Source organism: Hakea prostrata, chromosome 8 (genome assembly GCF_041222555.1).
Source record: "Hakea prostrata isolate BN-2017 chromosome 8, UWA_Hpros_2, whole genome shotgun sequence".
NCBI lineage: Eukaryota > Viridiplantae > Streptophyta > Magnoliopsida > Proteales > Proteaceae > Hakea > Hakea prostrata.
The window spans coordinates 7,223,674-7,244,551 of NC_142607.1; the positions used below are offsets into that span (position 1 = coordinate 7,223,674).

Below are 20,878 nucleotides of genomic sequence, written 5' to 3' on the forward strand. Positions count from 1 at the left end.
CCTAAGAGCGGGCCCCCCCCCCCCCCCCCCCCCCCCCCCCCCCCCCCCCCCCCCCCCCCCCCCCCCCCCCCCCCCCCCCCCCCCCGCTTCAAAGACAATAGATCTCATGGCAGTGGATGACCCTGTTGATCACTCCACCACTCTCTTAGAGTTTAAGAGGAGAGAGAACATGCCATGAAATCTTTCACATTTCATGGATATCCAATCAAGGGGAGAAGCAATTCCCACAGTCCATTGTGGAATAGAGAGCAGATTTTCTCCACCCAACCCATTCTCCCATTCCTCCACCCTCACACATGGGCTGTCCAGGTGCCACAGATAGGCTTGTGCCAAACCCAGATGTGTGGACAGTCTGAGACGAGAGGATCTGAACTGTGAGACATGCCACACATTTTTCGGTAAAGAAATTTCACATGAAAATCCACTTCCGAGTTGTTGGGCTGTAGAAAATAACCCTCTTTGGGAACCAGACAATCTCTAATTGTTACAGCCAAGGACACTACCATACAATCTCGACAGTTACATGTTTTTTTGGGTTAAGAATCTTAAGATTACCAGTGGTCAAGGATCGCTAGTGAAAACCTAGCTGTTCCCAAACAACCAAGTCGAGGCTGTTAAGAGTAAAGTAATCTGTTTGTTCTATTAACTGAGGTCGTAATGCTCGAGCTCAGTGCAGATACTCCAAGGAAGAACAGGGACCGAGGTGATTTCTTCACCTTAGCGGCAGAAACTGTTGCCACTAGACGTAACTCCCGGCGAAACGAACTTACATAATTCACGAAAATCTTTCCAAAAGATCATTCATCTTGAATGGAGTTTTTTCAAACCTTGGGACCATTCCCCATATAATAACACCACCACTTAAGATTTCTTGAGATACCCATGACCAGAAAAGAAAACACATTATAAAAGCACAGGTTGCCACATTTGGACACATTCACAAGCGTCACTGATTCAACCATCGAAAGCTAAGCTTGGTTCTCATATTGTGGCCACGGCCAAAAGCTTTGAATCATGCCCATTATAATTGCACACCAACCAAGCAGCAGATAAAACCGTGGCTCACCCTGCCAAAGTTCTAAAAAGGGAAACTAATGGGAAGTGAAGAAAACAGAATGGCCGAGCAAACAGAACCAAAACTGAAAAGCAAACCCCTCAACAAACTGGCTGAGAAAGTAATAGAACACTACTGAATACTATTTTACTCGGAACATCAAGCAGAGTGTAGGGCAATTATCTGGATTCTCCACGTATCATCCAGGGGTCCAGGAAAGAAATAACAACGGACCACCTCAACACGTACTAACAAATGAAATAATAATAATGCAAAAGAAACGATTAAGACATACAGTAAACACATAGCTACAATAACAAGTAAATCAGAAATGTGCTAATCTGACTGAGTATTACTCGGTAACGTAACTAGAATGCTTTTAGTACTTCCAAGGAAGAATGGCATCAAATCAGAATTGGTCAAGGTTTCTCGTCACTGCACCACGTTACACATTTACTATCCCATATGGTACGTAGTCGTCCATGTTCCATTTTGCTCCAGACTTCAATTATCAATTACACATTAGTGCAAAAACAGCGGCTCTACCTGAGGGCAAAAACCCTCTTTCTCCATGGCATCAAATCTATCGAAATTTTGATTGACAAGCAAGATTTGGTCTAAATGTCAAATACCACTAGCTCTTGCACACTCCCAGCTGCCATCTTTTGAAATAAATAGAACTACACATCTCGTCTAATGTATTTTCTCTTCAAGACGGCACTGCAAGATGACAACCCGATGGCAATTGGTTAGCAGACAAACAAGCACAACCAACCAGAGAGTTTTCTTGCTTATGATACAATTACTAAATTCATCTGCAAAAGACCAGAAAACATTCTCCGAGTGGGTAGAAAAACATACTGTAAGTAGAGGTATCAATCTGCTCTGGCAGTTCTTTAATGTCCACTTCAAACCTCTCTTGCACCTGCCTCAACCAAAAACATGGTTTATAGCCATCTAAAGGACTCCATAAAATGAAAAAAAAAAAAAAAAGGCAATAGATTCCCACATCCAAGAATTCCATAAAATGAAAACATGCAATAGATTCCAACAAATTTTCAACCTGATTAAGGACATCTGAGTCAGAAGCAGATGAGACAAATGTAATTGCAAGTCCTTTGGTGCCAAACCTGCCAGCTCTGCCCACCTGTAAAGAATTTGAACAAAGCACAGACAAAAGTTAACACTGATTTACTGAAAAAATGGAGAACACAAAATGACCAAAGGAGGAGGGAGGGCCAACCCTGTGCAAGTAGGTGTCAGCATTCTCAGGCATGTCATAGTTGATAACAATATTGACACGTTCAATATCTATTCCCCTGCCAACTAAATCAGTTGCCACTAGAATTCTCTTATGCCCCTCCTTGAAACCCTTGTAGCGTGTCAATCTGCAAAAATCATGACAATTAGCACATAAAGAAGAGATTAACCTTGACTCCATCAGAAAATAATATTACACTTCATGGCTAATATCAGAGACTAACCAACATTAATTCAATCATACAGTTCAGATCTCCATGTCGTGTATACAAAAATATGAATGGCAAATGGTAAGCCAAGCAAAACAAAAAACACACACACACACCCCGCGGGGCAACAACCACAACAACAAAAAACAGAAGAATTAAAATGATGCAATTTAAGTAAAAAAATATAAATTTCTGCAGCCACATTATCTTAACATGTTATCATATATCCTTCTGGACCAAGTTTTACTTTACCCTGTGCCTGCTATTATGGTTGACTCAACCTTGACATGGGTGTGATGCGGCAACAGAAGGTCCTGACTACAAATGCCCTGAAAACCTACAGCTTGCTCCTCACTAAGTTTTACCATAGCTTGACCTTATATGATGAAGCCAAATTTCAAAGCATGGAATGCCAGGGTAAGATTCCTTTCCATGTCCACTATGTCCCATGCTCAGAGCATGTATTCAGATTGGCTTAAGCAACGCATCATCTCAATAGCAGCACAAAATAACAGCATGCCACCATGTGAGAATTCTCCTTTCTAAAGAGGACTGAGAAAATAACATTAACAAAACAATTTCCAAACTGATCAACATGTTAGCCTAATCAGGCATACATCAGAGTAGTGTGCAAGGAATATGTATATGATTAAGTGGACAGCAGTACTAAATGTTAAGCTTAACTTCAAAGCAGTGGCATATCTACAAAGAATTTACTTGAAACCTTTCTCCTCCCTAGTACCACCTGATTTACTCTAAGTACCACAGACACTTGTGAGCCATGTTACCACCCCATCGCATAATTTCATAAAAACACACATTAGTTTTCTGCCTCAGTTGATCAAGTTTGGATATCACCTTCATTTTATAAAATTGAGTGATGTCCTGAATTTGAAAGGAGATCAACTAACCTCAGTCCACTAAGAACCAAACTCCAATGTGGAAAATAGGGTTGCAGTTTGGAACTCAAAATTTGGAGATTTAAGGTTGCAAGTTGGAATCAGGGATTGGGGTTCAAATAAAGGTCAGAAAAAAACTAATAAATGCAAAGCATACAATTCAACGGGTAACAACTTCAAAACACAAGCTGGTTTCACAGCCACAATAACTCTTCAACAACTCAGAATTAAAAAACCAAACACAAGATCAACTTGAGCTTGAAACGCTAAGGAGCTAACAAGTATAGACTTACACTAAACAAAAGTCAAGTCAGTCAAAGCAGGTGACAATTTCAATAATCAAATTCATATTCAATACAGTACCCTATTACAAGCTTACACAAAGGGGTTCAAATTCACTTATACTAAAAGGAAAGGCCTAGACAGTCTATAACCTATCAGACACCTTAAATTGACAAGGAAAATTAATAAAGCTCAAAATAAATAGTAATTTTGTCAGGTGTCGGTCATAAAGTACCTTGAATTAAATCCCCAGCTCAAGCAGCTTGATTAAAATCTAAAAAGAGCTATTCAGACTATCACTCTGTATCATTGGGACCACAAAGCTTCCTCCATTCATGTGGCATTAAATGAAAAGCTTAATTAACCAACATGTGCCCCAGGTCCCCAAGCTATTTTAATTCAGAAGACCTAATTTCAGTTAAAAGCCTACAACAGGGGCCAACATACGGGGGTGTCTTCTTCCAAGCCACTATCCCTTGGGTTGGTTTCCCCAGAAAGTCTATAGGATTAACCCCCCCCCCTCATTCCTTGATGCTTGTGACACCTTACCATGCTCTCCTCCATCACTTTTCAAGCATCTAACACGATGGACATCTCCATGCATCCACTCCCTCTTTCTAGCCAACTATAAAGTAGCTCTCTATCCCTTCCTTGATGTCTACATTAGTATAACCACACCACAAATTGAAAAAAATATATATATCCAGATAAAGAAAGAAATGAGGGAGACAATCAAAAACAACTGCCACAACAGCAGACAACAAAATAGTCTATTGACATTTCTGTCATCCTTTCCAACTCATTCCAACACTAAGAATTAAAACCAAGTCTGGACAGTCCCAACTCCAGCTTGGGCCTGCCTAAAACAGTCCACCAAAAGATTAATATGAAAAGCGCCCACCACATCTGGATTCTGTATAAAGAAAATGAAATTCTACCTCCAAGAACTCCTACTGATAAACAACAAGTTCCCAAGATAAAATTGATTGTCAGAATTTGCAAGAGGTAAGCAAAAAATAAAAAAGTGACAAAAGATAAAGAGTATCACAGACACATGTTTTATAATCCAATTTCAAATAATGCAATCAGAAAATTCAGATTATGGACCTCAGATGCACACAGATCCAATGAGCAAGTTCATAGTCAGATCTGAGATAAAAGCAACTACATTGCTAATAGAAGAAATAAAATAAATGAAATGGCAGATAAAAGAGACGAAACCAATCTTTTCGGTAGAGGAAGAGAAATGAAGAAGAAATCAGGATTCTGACACCAATCCGATATATACAGCACAACAGTGCCAAATCAAATTGACTCGAAATCACTGGTAGAGTAGGTATATACCGTTCTTTTGGGTTGAGTTAAGAGAAATGATGAAGAAATCAGAATTCTTGTAGCAATCCGATATATGTATGCACAACAGTATCAAATCAGATGGATTTGAAATAGTTAGGACCTATCCTGCTGCTTAGAAAAGAAAGGAAAATATGAAAAATCATAAAAAAATAATAATATAAAATAATAAATAAAATAGTTCATTTAAGCAGGGAGTGTCCGTAGATAAGAGGCCTTACATTCAACGTCACAACTTTTTCTTGATTCCCACCTGATTTAATTCAAGGGGGGACAGTGCAGCTTATTTTCTAAACAAAAGTCATCAGAATCAAGGACCGTAGTATGGAACCAGAATAGTTACCAAGTGCTGTGAACCCCAAGAGATGATCGTAAACTGAATCCCAATTTGTCCCACTCGTGGACAAAATGCCAGCCACTCCTGCCAGTCTTGGGCAACAAGCAAGTACTTTGAACCTATTTCATCAGATATGGGAATGTGATCTAGTTCTGAAGGATGAAAATTCCACAGAGAAGCCAAATTAATTTACACAAAGATTCTCCTTCAACACTAACCACAAATCCTGCCTACATTTTGAAACTGAGTCTCATTTAGTCCCACTCTATTGACGAAACACCAGGCACTCCTTCCTGACTTGGGCAACAAGGAAATACTTCTCAATTACTCCTCCTCCATCAGATATGGGATTTGAAGTCAGTTCAGAAGGATAAACCTGATATAGACAATTCCCAGTCAGTTCTTTTGAACATTCACTGACCACATACCCCGCCTCTCCCTTGCCCCTCAAGGAATTTTCCTTCCATTTTCACTGGTCAGACAAAGGCACATTGTTTGAATCATCACTGCCTCCATGCAAAATGGATCTGTTTATCATAACAAGATTTGTCGTTCCTGACACTAATTCACCTTGATTCTTATTAGAACAAAAGATCCCCCACAATACCACCATTCTTGCTAATGGCTTCAATATTTCATCAAATCAACTAAAAGACAGCATTCAGAGGATATTTTTGGTTTGAGTAAAATTGAACAGTTGTTCACAATCCAAAACAAAGCCTCTGATTTTGCACCAACGGTCAGATTTTTACTTCTGATTTTGCTCAACATCAGCAACTAGCCACTTTCCAGCCAGAATTTAATTTATACTCCTGATTGTCCCAAAACCCACCAAAGGCCACTTCAGGGTAGTGGATCAGGGGAAGGACTCAAGAAGCGATCATTAAGCATTAGGCAGCTTGTACAACCTTTCCCCAATAGATAATCTGCTCCCAACACAAGAAACTTCACCTTTCATTGTTTTCTAGAATTTTGTGTACCACCTACTTATTCCAATTTATTTTGTGCCCTTCCATTCTTTTCTTCCTTGCTTCCGTCACCAAACACAGTCCATTCAAACCAAAAATTGCGGGAAAAAAGGAGATAGCTCCCTAATGCCTACATTTCCAGTAATAAAACTTACCAAAATTAGTAAACTCAAAACTCAAACGAAAAATACAACAAAATAACCGATGACCATAACTGCAACCCAACTGAATGGGTTGGCATAAATGAGAAGTAACATTAGTAAAATTAAGCGCATAAATGAAGATAAGTAGGAGGCAAAGTCAAAGTAGAAAATCTAGGAATATCTCTTCACACGGAACCAGCCACACGGGTCCTCATCCTCCAAACACCTATATCTCATTTAGAAAAAACAGAATGCTGCCATCTATCTAAAATAAAACGGTAGGTGCCCACACACTTATTCTCCATGGAATAAGCCTACTGTTCAGTTCTATAGGTTATGGATCTTTAATACCGTGGATTTTGAGCAGTAATGGGCGTCTTTTACTGTTGGTTAAGTGGCAGTTCAAGCTAGGAGAATCTAGGCCAACCAAAGTTATCTTATAAGAGTCGTCATATATTGTACTTGGGAACCTTTCACAATCCCACACAAAAAGCAAGAGTTCGTCACATTTTAATAGAATCAGTGATAGAAACCCAATTTAGGGTTAGAATTTCTACAATGGTTTCTCTAAAATTAAAGTTTGCAATCTAAATGGGTGGGGTTTGGTGGAGAAAATAATTGGGAAGGGTGACGGAAGATGTCTTAGGATAGTGGAGAGGAGGGGGAGGCCTTACTATGTCAAGGGGTGTAGGCCAAGGGTATCACGGAATCATAGGGGCCTACGGAGATGCTGCCAGAGGCACATCAGCAAGGGGAAGGGGATCCTAGGGCTGGGGAGGGTTATGTGATCGGTTGGAGAGGTAGGACAGGTGCTGGCGCTGCTGCAATTGAAGGGAAAGAAGAGGAGAAGTGATGCAATCATGGTTATCAAAGGTGTCCGCCAAGGGGCAAAGCGGTTTTTGAACCGCTTAAATTGTAATTGCTTAACTAATGAGCTGATTTTTTGCCGCTTTTTTGCTTAGGCACTACCGCTTTCCCGCCTTTTGCCCCATATTGCCGCCTAGATGCTAAAGCAACCGCTTTTTTTACATTTTATAATTTGTGCATATTATTTTTTCTCTTTTTTATCATAATTTATTCTACAATGCCTTATATAAATTTAAATATGTGAACCATTTTGGAATCGATGCCCAATTTGCAAATGAACTCCGAGGCTCAAAGTGCTTGCCGGCAACAAAATGTGAAGCAAGAGCCATATTCAACATTGATAATCAATGAATCATTAAATAAACAACAACAACAACAACAACAACAACAACAATAAGCCTTGTCCCAACTAAATGGGGTCGGCTACATGGATTCTTGCCCTCCAATCATTTCTGTTCGAGGCCATGCTAGATACAAGGCCTAAGCTATACATATCCTTTCTCACCACTTCTCCTAAGGTTATCTTAGGTCTACCCCTAGCTCATCTAGTTCCTTCAATATGGATTATATCACTTCTCCGTACAGGAGCATTTATAGGTCTCCGTTGAACGTGGCCGTGCCACCTCAAACGACTTTCTCTAAGCTTATCACTTATGGGAGCAACTCCTAGACCAACTCTAATATGATCGTTTCTTATCTTATCCATCCTAGTTTTGCCACTCATCCATCTTAGCATCCTCATTTCTGCTACACTGAGTTTATCTATATGATTCTTTTTAACAGCCCAACACTCTGCACCATACATCATAGCTGGTCGAACAATAGTCCTATAAAATTTTCCTTTAAGCTTTAATGGAATACGCCGATCACATAAAACCCCGGACGCACCTCTCCACTTCATCCACCCTATTTTAATTCTTTGGGAAACCTCATCTTCTAAATCACCTCTTTTACTTATGATTGAACCTAGGTACCTAAAACAATCACTCTAAGGAATCTCTTTATCGTCAAGTATCACCACCTCATCATCTGCCCGATCATGACTAAAGTTACAAACTAAATATTGTCTTCGATCTACTAAGTTTAAAGCCTTTTGATTCCAAAGCTAATCTCCATGATTCTAATTTGGTATTAATCCCCACTTGGGTCTCATCAATCAACACAATATCATCCGCAAAAGCATACACCAGGGGACCTCATCTTGAATGTCTTTGGTTAATTCATCCATTACCAGTGCAAATAGATTTGGGCTTAAAGTTGACCCTTGATGTAGCCCAACTGTATCGGGAATTCATTACTTTGTCCCCCCAACGTTCTAACACTAGTCACCGAACCATCATACATATCCTTAACTATATCTATATATTTACTTGCAACACTTCTTTTCTCTAGTACTTGCCAAATTAACGCTCTAGGGACTCTATCATAAGCTTTTTCTAGGTCAATAAATACCATATGAAGATCTTTCCTACATTCTCTATACCTTTCCATAAGTCTCCTAATTAAGTAAATAGCCTCCGTTGTAGATCTTCCCGGCATAAACCCAAATTGGTTCTCCGAATCGTAGTTAAGTATCTCAAACGGGTTTCAATTATTCTCTCCCATAATTTCATCGTATGGCTCATCAATATAATGCCTCTATAGTTATTACAACTTTGAATATCTCCTTTATTTTTGTAAATTGGAACCACAACACCCCCCAATCACCGGCATTCCCGTGCTCATAATCTTATTAAACAACTTAGTCAACCAAACTAGTCCATGGGTTCCAAGCCTCCAACTCAATTGGGATTCATCGGACCTGTGTCTGCCGAGTTTCATCCTCCTTAAAGCTCTTTTACTCGGACATCGAAATTCTACGATATAAGTTCGGACATTGGTGCCTTGGTGAAAAGTGTAATCGTCCGAAACATAAGTGTTTGAAGAATGCTCATTTAGTAAACTAGAGAAATAGGTTTCCCATCTTTTCTTAATATCCTCCTCACAAACTAAAACTTTACCATCTCCATTTTTAATATATCTAACATGGTCAAGATCTCTACTCTTTCTATCCCTCATCTTAGCTATCTTATAAATAGATTTTTCCCCTTCCTTTGTGCCCAACTTATTGTATAACTCCCATACTCCTTTCCTTTGCTTTTCCCGCAATTTCTTAGCCGTTCTATCCAACCCATACCTTTGAAGATCCTCAACATCCTTAGTTCTTTGCCATGTCTTAAAACTAGCTTTTTTATTCCTAATGGCAGCTTGAACCCACTATCCCACCACCACATCTCATAAGAATGGATCTTTCCTTTGATTCACCTAGAACATCTTTAGCCACCTTCTTAATACACATAGCCATCTCATTCCACATTGCATTGGTATCCCCTTTAAAATCCCATTTTCCTTGTTTGACTACTTCATTAACGAAGGATTTAGAGTACTCTCCTTTCAAATTCCACCATCTTATCCTGGGATAGTTTACCTTGGACCTTTTATGTGTTCTTGGGACTAAGCACATATCCAAGACCACAAGTCTATCGTGCTTAAGCTTCCCAGTATTACCTTGCAATCCTTGCACAACAATCTATCAGTCCTTCTAGTTAGGAAGAAATCTATTTGGCTTCTATGCTGTCCACTTTTGAAAGTAATTAAATGTTCATCTCTCTTTTTGAAGTAAGTATTTATAATAGATAGATCAAAAGCAATAGCAAAATCCAAAATCATTAAATAAACAATGCTTTGGAAATCGAAATAATGAGATATATTAATTTATCATGTCAACACTGTTTGGTTAAAAAAAGGGGAAAATAGATACATCAATTCTGATTCCAATTTGAATATTATTCATGTATATTTAACAAAAAAAATCATGTTAAAAATAATTTGTGAAATAATTTCATAATTGTGATTCTTGAATGTTTTTTATTTTTATTTTTATGAATGTGATTGTTGAATGTTTGTTTAGTACTTTAGTTTATTAAAAAAAATATTTGTATTAAAAAATAGTAATATCAAAAAAATTAACTAAACCACTTTGGTCGCTTTAATGCCGCCTAAGCGCTACTTAGTCGCCAAATCACCAAGACGGAACCCCCAATCACTTTGCCGCTTTAATAGCCATGGATGTGATGGTAGTAGAGGGAAGTAGAAGGGGGATGGGGTTGTTTACTTGTAGAGCTTCTGTAGCTTCCGAAAGAAGAAAGAGTACTCAAAGAGTTAGTGCTAGACAGAAGATGGTGATGATCTTTGAAGAAGAATTCAATCCTTACTCAATAGTGACCCCCCTCAACAAGGAACCACAATCCTCAACTCAGATTTAATTTTCATTCAATAGTCAAACTTAACAATTAAAAAGAAAGAACACGATTATTTATAGCCTACTAAAGACTTGGACACTAACAAGGAAACCTAACTTGACTCAACCAAGGAATCCCTTATAGACTAGGATCCCCTTTACAACTCATTAGATAATAGCCACAAATAAAAGAATCCATCTTGGGAAACTTCCTTATCCAAAAGGAATATTGATTTAAAATAGAATCCAACTTAGGTCTCTAAGTTTGACCAAGTATACTTGACCCCCAAAAACTTAATAACTAACCCTAAAGGACTCCCATCCAAAATCTAAGAGTAGATATGGAGTACCTAACAATTAGAAGATCAAAGCGGACTCAAGTTGTGGGATCCCAACCTACCTAGAAATCTCACCTACACAAGGACTCAAAAATATCTTGCAAAGTACTAACCAAAATAAAAACTGAAGATACATCCATGACCCTTGGATCAAGGGGGTTCTAACCAAACCCTTTTTGAGCCCCAAATGGGCTGGGAAATGACCAAAGTATCCCTGCACTATTCAGCCAGCTTCGGATTGGGCTTTTGGATCTAGGTTTTGGCAATTATTGGGGGTCAAGTGGTCAACCCTGTTCTCACATCAATCAGTTCCCTTTTCCGATTAGAACTATGTGATAGGCAGAATAGGCCCAATTCTAACACCATCATAGGGGGGGTGAAATAAGATTTATGTAAATTTCCACATCAAGCAAAACTGATGCCTCTCTTCACTGAGAGATAGGTTGAAGTCCACAAAAATGAGGCTGGTGTTTCAGTCCAGGTAGCCAACATAAATTATATGTGCTGGTCCAACATTAGTGTGGGTGCATGATGCCTTTCTTGTTTGTGAAATCAGCACTCAATAGGTGATCTGCCATCACAAGTTGCACCCGGGAAGTGTGTCAATCAACAAGGAGATGAAAAACTACCCTTCCACTACCATTATCTTTCCCCATTTAGTTTCTACTTTTGTATTGGAGACCCCATTCAAAGATATCCACCTACAGCACATATACACCATTTGAATCCTCCAAATCTAATCTTACAGCCTACTGACCATGCCTTTCATCCTATCAAAACTACACATCAATTATATACAACTAAAGATCTGAGGACTCACCCCCTATGACAGATTTTGGGATTTCTAAACAGACCAAAATCTCAAAGTTACACTTACACCCATTCAGTACATGATTGTTCAACTTTTTACTACATATATCCCACACCCGACCACCCAAAAATAATCCATCTAAAGACTCCACATCTCAAAACCCTGCCTGTTGCAGAGCTCATAAAGATTAGAAAATTTCTAAATCCCAGCACAACGCTGTAAAAACTAAAGCATTTCAACACAGAAAGGATTTTGGAACCTCATTCAATCATTTGATACAATTTTAGTCATCACTATACCTCATCCAATATTCTCACACTATTAAAGAATGAACCCTAAAACAAATATTACCCATTAGAGATCAAAAACCTAAGCCGTTCGTTTACGTTGGTTCTCAGAAAAGGTCTCAGCATTGTCTCTCAATCAGTTGGTGTTACATCAAAACCCTTGAGTGATACCCTTGTCATATTATATTATCTGACACAAAAGGATACTTATAATAGCAACACTTGTAACTTTCCCTACACCATCCATTCCCTACAATACCTGAAAAGCAATCAACCAGCTAAGTAAATAATGACTTCACTGCCTTCAACAATACTTTGAGAGGACATTTATGGGAATGGAATTGGATGAAACAAAGGATACAGAGAACTTATGGACAAGGAAAGGCATAAGAAATTTCACTTGATTTCTGGTACCATATAATCTTTAGGAAAGCAACCACTTGAAGTCCTCAAAAGCAGATCACTAACAAGCCAAATTTGATTTTTTCACATTGAGAAGGAAGAACAGTAATAAAGTTATCCAGTGACAGGGAGAGAAGCAAACAAAGTCAGCTGCAAAAGGATAAGAAGCTAGAGGGAGCAAAGGGCAATTGGTAAAGAATAAGAGAAATAAAGAGTTTCACCAAGAATTAACTATTGAATCGACCTTCAAAGAATAAAAGATGAAGGATGGAACCGTGGACATATTAAGATTAAAGCCTAGGACATCAAACATTCAGAACAGGAAACTCCTCACAAGATTTTCAATTACTTTTAAAAGCAAGCAAATCACGGGATGAAAACCCAAACAGTTAAGGCTGTCCGACTAATTATCGACTTACAAATACAATAATCAAACTAAAGAAAAGGTAGGCTTGCAGAAACAGGAGGAAAATAAATATTAAACAAAGACTATAATGGTATATATGCTAAGTTGATGAGAAATTAAATAGGAAAGCCAGCAATGAAAGTTGTACACAAAAACTAGAAAGGAGTCCAAACACACAAGTTTCGTAGCATAAACATGGTTCAGTTCCCAAATACAAATTCCAAAATGGCAAAGAAAACTCAAGTAAATAAACAGTCATTTATTTCAAATTTGTCAAGTAAATCTGCACAAATGGTAGAAATTTTAGTTTATCAAGCCTTTGGTCAACTTGTTCTTTAACTTCAAATTTGGCTGACAATTCCTCAGCTCCAAAAGTCAACTATAAAAAAGCACCATGTGCACAAGAAACAAGTATAAAAATCCATCATGCATTTGGTAAACTGTTCCACAACTCATAAAATCAACCACAAAGAGCATCATGTGGCAAATAAATATTCAACCTCAAAAACATCAGACCAAATGAAACACATTCATTATCACAGCCACGCGGCAGAAGGGGTTCCCAAATGATAAAATTAGCTCAACAGTTTATCCCAAAAAAAAATCAATTTTAATGTAGTGCCAGATAAACTAAACAAGCTCTGATAGTACTACAAACCTTTCCTCCTGAGACATTCCAGAGTGGATGCAGATTGATGGGAAATTGCACTCCACAAGTAATTTGTTCAGCTCAGCTGCTCTACTGACACTTTTGACAAAGATCACAACTTGATTGAAGTCCAAGGCATCAAGTAGGTCATTCAACTTGCGGTTTTTCTCAAGCTCACTCAATTTGATGTAATGCTACAAGGAAATAAAAAATACCATTGAGTATAAACGACAAGCTTAGCGTTAATCAAGACGGACAATTTAGATATCTAAAAAGATACCTGAACAAGACCATGAAGAGTCAGCTTGGCTTCGTCATCCACGTAAATTTCCATAGGCTGAAAATGGAGAAACGCCACAATTAGGAGTACAGAATGATGAACAACTCCATGCCCAGGTACCCAGCCTCCATATTACCAATAAAACAGTGCTAATAGAAACTCTTTCCCGCCAACCAACATTAATCCACGTAAAATCTGCCACTCGAAACAAACAACTAACTTGAACTGTACTTGGATGGGGACCCTTAACCACTCCTGGCCCCCCAACAAGAGAGATAGGAGAAAGAGAGAGAGTGAGCAGATGAGAAGGAGAAGCAGAAGTAGAAGCACAGGAGAACGAAATTAGAAATGACCAAGGAAGCAATTCAAAAATGGGTTGTACATAATCCTAGACCCTGTCACCATAGCATCAAAGCCACTAATACTGTATTCAGATAAGGACCCCTAACTGACCCAGTGAAACAAAAGAGAGAAGAAAAGAAAAGCAGCACTGGCATAAGAAATCAGGAGCAGTGGCAGAGAAGAACTCATAAGATCTATCGAGAAAGGGAAATTTTGAGCATTTAAGAAACCAACGCATGAAGTAAGAAACACCAATTCTAAGGCTTATTCTAGGTATTCACACATACTCTATCAAGTAACAAACTTCAGGCCAATGTTCCCTGCAGGAGCTAGTACGCTGGCCTGGGACTTTGCCAACCATTAAATGGCCTCCTCATGAATTTCCTCTTAATTTTGAACAGTACTCAAAATCATCTGTTTACAAGTATCTAATGTCACTTGATGAAAGAATATCTCTCATCACAGAAAGCTAGTTGCATGAACAGTATTGATTATAGACTGAATAATGCTGGGCAGAAAATTACATCTTGCATAAATCTCTTGCAAACAGGGCGAATCTCCTTGCTAAGTGTTGCTGAAAACATCATGACTTGCTTATCATGAGGAGTCATCTTGAAAATCTCCTGGACATCTCTTCGCATGTCTGCAAGGCATCCAGACCAATCATAAGAAACTGAAGGATATGGAATGAGACAATAAACAAAGTCCAAATATGGAGACAGTGATTACAGCAATATTACAGTAAATGGAGTAAAGCAAGCAGAGTAATGGATGAAGTATAATTATAGAAGCTCTCTAAAAATTAAAGCTAAAAACATACCAAGTGATTCAAGCATCTTGTCACATTCATCAAGGATAAAATGCCTGACATTTTTCAATGAGAGGTCCTTGTCTCTTGCTAGAGCCAGTATCCTTCCAGGTGTTCCAACAACAATATGAGGGCACTCATTCTTCAGCAAATCTTTGTGAGTTTTGATATTGACGCCACCATAGAAAACAGCAACCTTGATATCTGGCAAGTAGGTACTGAATCGCTCGAACTCGTGACAAATCTGGAATCAATAGCAAATTGATATTGGTCGAACTATCACACAACTGGTAAAAAGTTCATGAAGTAACAGAAATTGAGGACAAAAGAAGCCAGTACATAAACCACAATATGAAGACCACAGTCTAAAAGACACACCTGGTATGCTAATTCCCTTGTATGGCATAGAACAAGGGCAGCAACTTGGCCTGCAACTGGCTCAATCTGCTGCAAAGTTGAAAGAACAAAAACTGCAGTTTTTCCCATCCCAGATTTAGCTTGGCAAATGACATCCATTCCCAAGATGGCCTGAGGGATGCACTCATGTTGCACTGATGAAGAACCAAACAAAATCGGAGCGAATGAACACTCAGTAAGTAAAAAATGACCTCCCGGATCCTTTTAATGGAAAGGTTTACCCAAGCAGTTCTGTCGCGAAATCAAGAGTATGATAGTATGTTACCTGGAAAGAATCAACAAAAATCCTTTAAGAACAGACACACATCTAAGAGAATCAATATGTAGAAAGATGCAATCTAATTTCCTATACCCCAGAAGGTAACTCCTTGACACGATGCCTTGACAATTTACAGAAGTGCCTTGACAACCCAAAAAAGGGCCAAGATGATAACTGCGAAGATGAATATATTACAACAGTGACATGGAAGGTCACACTAATTAATTTGTGAGGGATTGCCAAATGTTATTTGTTGCAACAGATGTTAAACTACTTCATCAGCAAACCAAATACATCAGAGAATTAAAAGCGCATCAAATAGTTATACTATCATAATAGGATTGATGACTCAACCAATTATTTGCCAAAAAAATCAATTGTAGCCTGAACATTAACAATCGAGAGCAGATATTCAGTATCCATCCATTTAATACTATTTCTGCAACTAACAAGGTTGTCAAGAAGTATTTGCCTTCTGAAGGATGCTCGAACCCTGAATCAACAATTGCCCGAAGAAGCTCTGGCTTTAAAAGAAAATCTCTGAATCCCGAGCTGTGAATTCCAACATAACCCCTAATACCAAAGAACATGAAAACCAATTTAGGATATTACATCTACCAACTCAATATCAAATTTAAAGAGAGATTGAGAATCTTCCACCAAGAACAAGCCCAATCAGTTACAAAGACCACACACATGCTAAAGTTTAATAGCTGATACAGAAACAAATGGAGCTGCTATTACAAACTGGAATCCCATCACACAAACATCAGCCCCATCTAAACAACTAAATGTGCGCCAAAATAAACATGTAAAACCTGTGACTGTAATATAAATTTTAACAATGACACATTTGTCATGAGTAGCAAACACCAACAAGATGCCTGCCTAGGCAACCAAGAAGACTGGATACTGCAGCAATGTCTTGACAACTATGATACATATTAGGCACAGCCAGAAACAGAAGTATAGAAGATCAGAAGAACACAAGGGGATATCCCTATAATGGAAGTCGAGCAACAACACATGGTCCATCTCATGCTAAAGATCAATAAAAAGAAAGCAAAACCCTGGATGAAGCTATCAATAATTATGCATAATTAGAATAGATGCAGAATTGAATCTGTTCAGCTTCATTTTTAGATCTTTTTCAGGGAGGACGATTGGGAAGAGCAACCATTTCAAAAGTGAGACTAGCACAACAATTTCCTGGAGTATTTACTGAATAAAACCGTTTCTAACAGTAAGACTAGCACAACAAATTTCCTGGAGTTGAAAAAAATTATTTACTGAATAAGACTGCATGCTTCTTTGAAAGAGATATAATCAAACCACAACAACACAATTGTACAAGGCAGACATCGGTTATATAAACTAAAGCTCCCAACCGAAAATCCATGGAAAATTACAGTACTTGTCACGGTCAACCAACTAAAAACATGATCAAGGAAAACCCTTGTTCACTAACATTGAATGCATAGTATACCTAAACAGCACTAACATTTCGGTATCCCGTATTAAACCAAAAAGACGACCATAAAACTTAAACTTGCTACGAAACTCTAAGCTATTGGACTACATCGCTCTGAGATATATGGAGCAGAAAAGAAAATAAAAAATGCATCTTTATTCAGTAAACAACCACCGTGAAAACTAGAGGGAAAAAATTACTTCACATGTAATCTCTAGAATGCATAAATCCCAAAACCTATATGAAAGCAAACTTCACAGCAAGTAAACGCCCAAGAACTCAGAACAGATCGATGACAATGGAAAGAAAAAAAGAACAAGTAAATTACTTCTTCGCTGTTTCGCCGGTGCCCTTGGCCGCGACGGAATCGGGGGCCTTGTCTTCCTCTTCTTCGTAGTCGAGAAGCTCCTCCTCGTAAGCATCGGCTTCCTTGACTTCTCCCATTCTAAACAAGAAGAAGAAATTAGGGTTAATGAGATTTAAAGAGAAATAAAGAAACTAGGGCTAGGTTTTGCATAGCTAACTGCTTTGGAGCTTCGCAATTTACCTCTAGATCTGCTCGAAGATTAGAAGAGGGTTTAGGGGTTAAGGCTTCTGCAAGGAAAATAGAAGGAGAAAAACGAAAAACGAAAAAATAAAAACAAAAAATAGCCCACACAGAAGAGAACGACGATATCCCTTCGCGGCTGGGAAGCTTCGAGTGAGGGAGTCGGAGAAGAAAGACATAGGGTTCGAGGGATTTTATTTGCGGCAGCCGCCACTCGCTGCTTGCCAACCGTGTCGATACCGCCACATCATCAAAATATGATCCGACCGTTGATAATCAAATGGCAGATGTTTATTTGTAAATATAATTTTTTTTTTTACATTTTAATGGTTTAAGCTTTAAAGTTTATTAACTTACAAATCAGACCCTGACCCGACTCATCTCGAATATGGATCATCACTTTATTAGGGGAGCACAGAGTGCTTCCAAACGGTTTTACCATCACAAAATATGTGGATCCATAGGTAAAAAATAATAAAACATAAGAAAAATAAAAATAAAACTCATCACCCAACCATTGGGTCCCTATAATTTGCAGTGGTAAAGCCGTTGCGAAGCACAGAGTGCTCCACTATCGGATTGCAGATCCGCACTCAACTCCTAAATCCCTATTCATTTTGCCTACGAGCATTCCGTGATTTTGAGACGAGAGAAAATGGTGGGATGGATGTTAATGAAAAACACATGAAGCTCACGGTGGTTCACAATTGCATGTTTTTATTTGGTATGTTCACTTATGCACAAGTGAGGGATGCGTTTGAGATCGAGATGGAGCACAATAACAATTCCAATAGGGATGGTGCAAGCACGATATTTGAAGAAGCTTAGAGCATTTTTGCTGGCAAAGTTACGAGAAGCCCTATTTTCAATGAAGATGAGTCATTAACCAACCTATTTTGGATTGATTTGGATCATATCCCATTTTTAACCTTCAAAATTCAAATTGTGATCCAAAAAAACATTTTAGAAATTCAACAAGAGCAGTTACAATGAAGGGGAGATGACTGTTGTTGGATGTCAAAAACACCATATGTCACGATCTAAAGGGTTGCATAGCAAACAAAAATTCGACGCTGCTACCCCTTTCTTAATTAAATAGTTGGGCAAACTATTAGCAGTTCGGCGAATCTTTAGAAAAGAGTTTTGTATCTGGTTCTAAGGAGATTTGAACTCTTGACGTCTTACATATATGTAAGTGTCACCATCTTTATGACACCGAAAAAAACCTCACTTACAACCATTAGTAGGCACAAGGTGTGAGCACAAAAATATTGTAATTACATAATAGGTTTTAATATAAAAGAGGAGAGTTAGCATGAACACCGTGCAAGGATAATATGCACAAATCAAGAAAAAGGAGACAATGAGAGTAAAACCACATATATTATGGATTTTAGATCATAGTGTTGGATTGGATAAACGATTTTATGCACATATCAAATTCCCTTCGTATGCAGTTAGTACATTTGGAAGTTTGTTATCCAGTGAGCTTAAGGGGAGAGCAGTAGCCTTTCGGTTGCCTTGAGTAGATGCAAGCAAACCAAGTGATCACTCAACTAGTTGTTGCAAATAGGGAATTGGCTTGCTTGAATTGTTATTTCCTTCTCTTTCACAGCTGAAGCTCATGTGGGATCCTGTATATAGATCCACAAATGTGTAAGAACAAATACATTTTTTCGCCTCAAAACTCAACTGGGCACCAAATATGTTTACGTATAATCAACTGGACTGATTCCTTAACATCTTTTAGCATTTTATGGTATAGTGCCTGAAAATAACAACCAAGGAAAATGAATGATGTGCCCCAAGCATGAGAAATGTTAAAGCTCTCTTGTTTGTATTGTCCTCCACAAGATGGGTCTTAATCAAATTTCATATATCAGCAAGGGTTGAATCCTTTAAAACCTTCATCTTTGCAATAAGTTTCCCCAAGATTCTCCTTTGTGGCCTCCCACTTCACACGCACTTCAATGAGTCCATCTGTGTTCCCATCTCTTGGTTTGTTGTTCTCTTTTGAGTCTTGGGCTTTGTCAAGAAAGGACCGCCAATTTATATACACATTTGAATATTCAAGTGACATCAATGGGTATGTTGTTCATGTCGTGTCAAAACATAGAATCCAATAATGTATAATTGAATTGCATTACAAATTCAAGTGGTGAATCTAATTCATAACAATTATCTCAAACCGTAGGAAAAATACAAAGAGAATGTTCAGATTATCACCATCTTTTATGAACTTCACAATCAAGTCAAGATCATTTAATGAAGATCTGTAAAAAGATATTATACAAGATTCAGTTGGGTTGTGAAGAAGGAAAAAAAACTCCTTGCTATTATTTCTAAATTCCTTATAGTTGCAGAAAGGAAAGATTAAAAGATTGCAAGAAGGATTTTCGGAAACCAAGTTTTGACACTTTACAATTGAATCAACTCAATTGGGAACTAGACGATGTCATCGAAAAGGATCACAAGAATCATTTATATCAAACTAATGCAGTGAATTGTAACCTGCTCTTGTCACTGCTACTGTCTGTTGAACTATGGAGTGCAGTTTCAATTTCTTCCAACATCTGCCTCAGCATCTCAACCTCTTGCTGATGTTGCACTATTTTCTCTTCGATTCCTCTCCTTCCCAATTCCACAAACTCATTGGCCTTGTGGTGGCACTCTTGCAACCTCTTCTCCAACTCATGTTTCAGGATATGGGTTCTCTCATTGAGTTTCACATTGATCTATTCTTTTTTCATGTGTTGCAAAACCCATCCCTTCAAATGGCTCCAGCTTAGCCCTCAAACCAACATTCTCTTCTTTTTTTAACCTTAAGAGCTCTTTATGTGTTTTGTTACGCTCTTTCTCCCTGAGCTTGTTCTCCATTTGTAGCTTCAAAATGAATTGGTCCATGGCTACAATTTGTGAACCTAAAACCACTGCAGATGTGGAATCCTCAGCACCAGTTTTGTCCTTAGTTGGTGTACTAAAATCATGCACAATGCACTCATGGGTGTCAAGTCCACCAAAATTAATCCTTATCTCATCTGAATCTGTAATAACAGTGAGTACATTGAATCCACAAAGATTAGTGAATATTTTTTCCTTGATAAATATTAGGGGTTTTTGAATCAAGAAACTAAATAATAAACAAAACAAACAACGAACTTAGTAATTAACAAGAAGATCATAACAACAAACTTCCGATCTATATTTAA

At 38.2% G+C, this 20,878-nt stretch overlaps 1 protein-coding gene across 1 annotated transcript; it reads right to left on the reverse strand.

Moving 5' to 3' along the window:
* Nucleotides 1-1,315: 1,315 nt before the first annotated feature.
* Nucleotides 1,316-17,823, reverse strand: LOC149006568 (DEAD-box ATP-dependent RNA helicase 15-like). Its single transcript, XM_089164606.1, has 12 exons — nt 17,670-17,823; nt 17,451-17,567; nt 16,124-16,224; nt 15,354-15,526; nt 14,988-15,219; nt 14,692-14,810; nt 13,826-13,882; nt 13,555-13,739; nt 2,298-2,442; nt 2,118-2,201; nt 1,916-1,979; nt 1,316-1,774 (listed from the first exon to the last, which is right to left on the reverse strand). The coding sequence occupies exons 2-12, from the start codon at nt 17,564-17,566 to the stop codon at nt 1,764-1,766; spliced, it is 1,287 nt and encodes a 428-aa protein (XP_089020732.1). The 5' UTR covers nt 17,567; nt 17,670-17,823; the 3' UTR covers nt 1,316-1,763.
* Nucleotides 17,824-20,878: the final 3,055 nt, after the last annotated feature.

Excerpts from the sequence above, each read along its gene's own strand:
- LOC149006568 (XM_089164606.1), bottom strand. The coding sequence starts at position 17,566 with ATGGGAGAAGTCAAGGAAGCCGATGCTTACGAGGAGGAGCTTCTCGAC. Across the intron at positions 14,811-14,987 it reads CAAGATGCTTGAATCACTTG|ACATGCGAAGAGATGTCCAG; the intron begins GTATGTTTTTAG and ends GATGCCTTGCAG. Across the intron at positions 13,883-14,691 it reads GCAAGAGATTTATGCAAGAT|CCTATGGAAATTTACGTGGA; the intron begins GTAATTTTCTGC and ends CTCCATTTTCAG.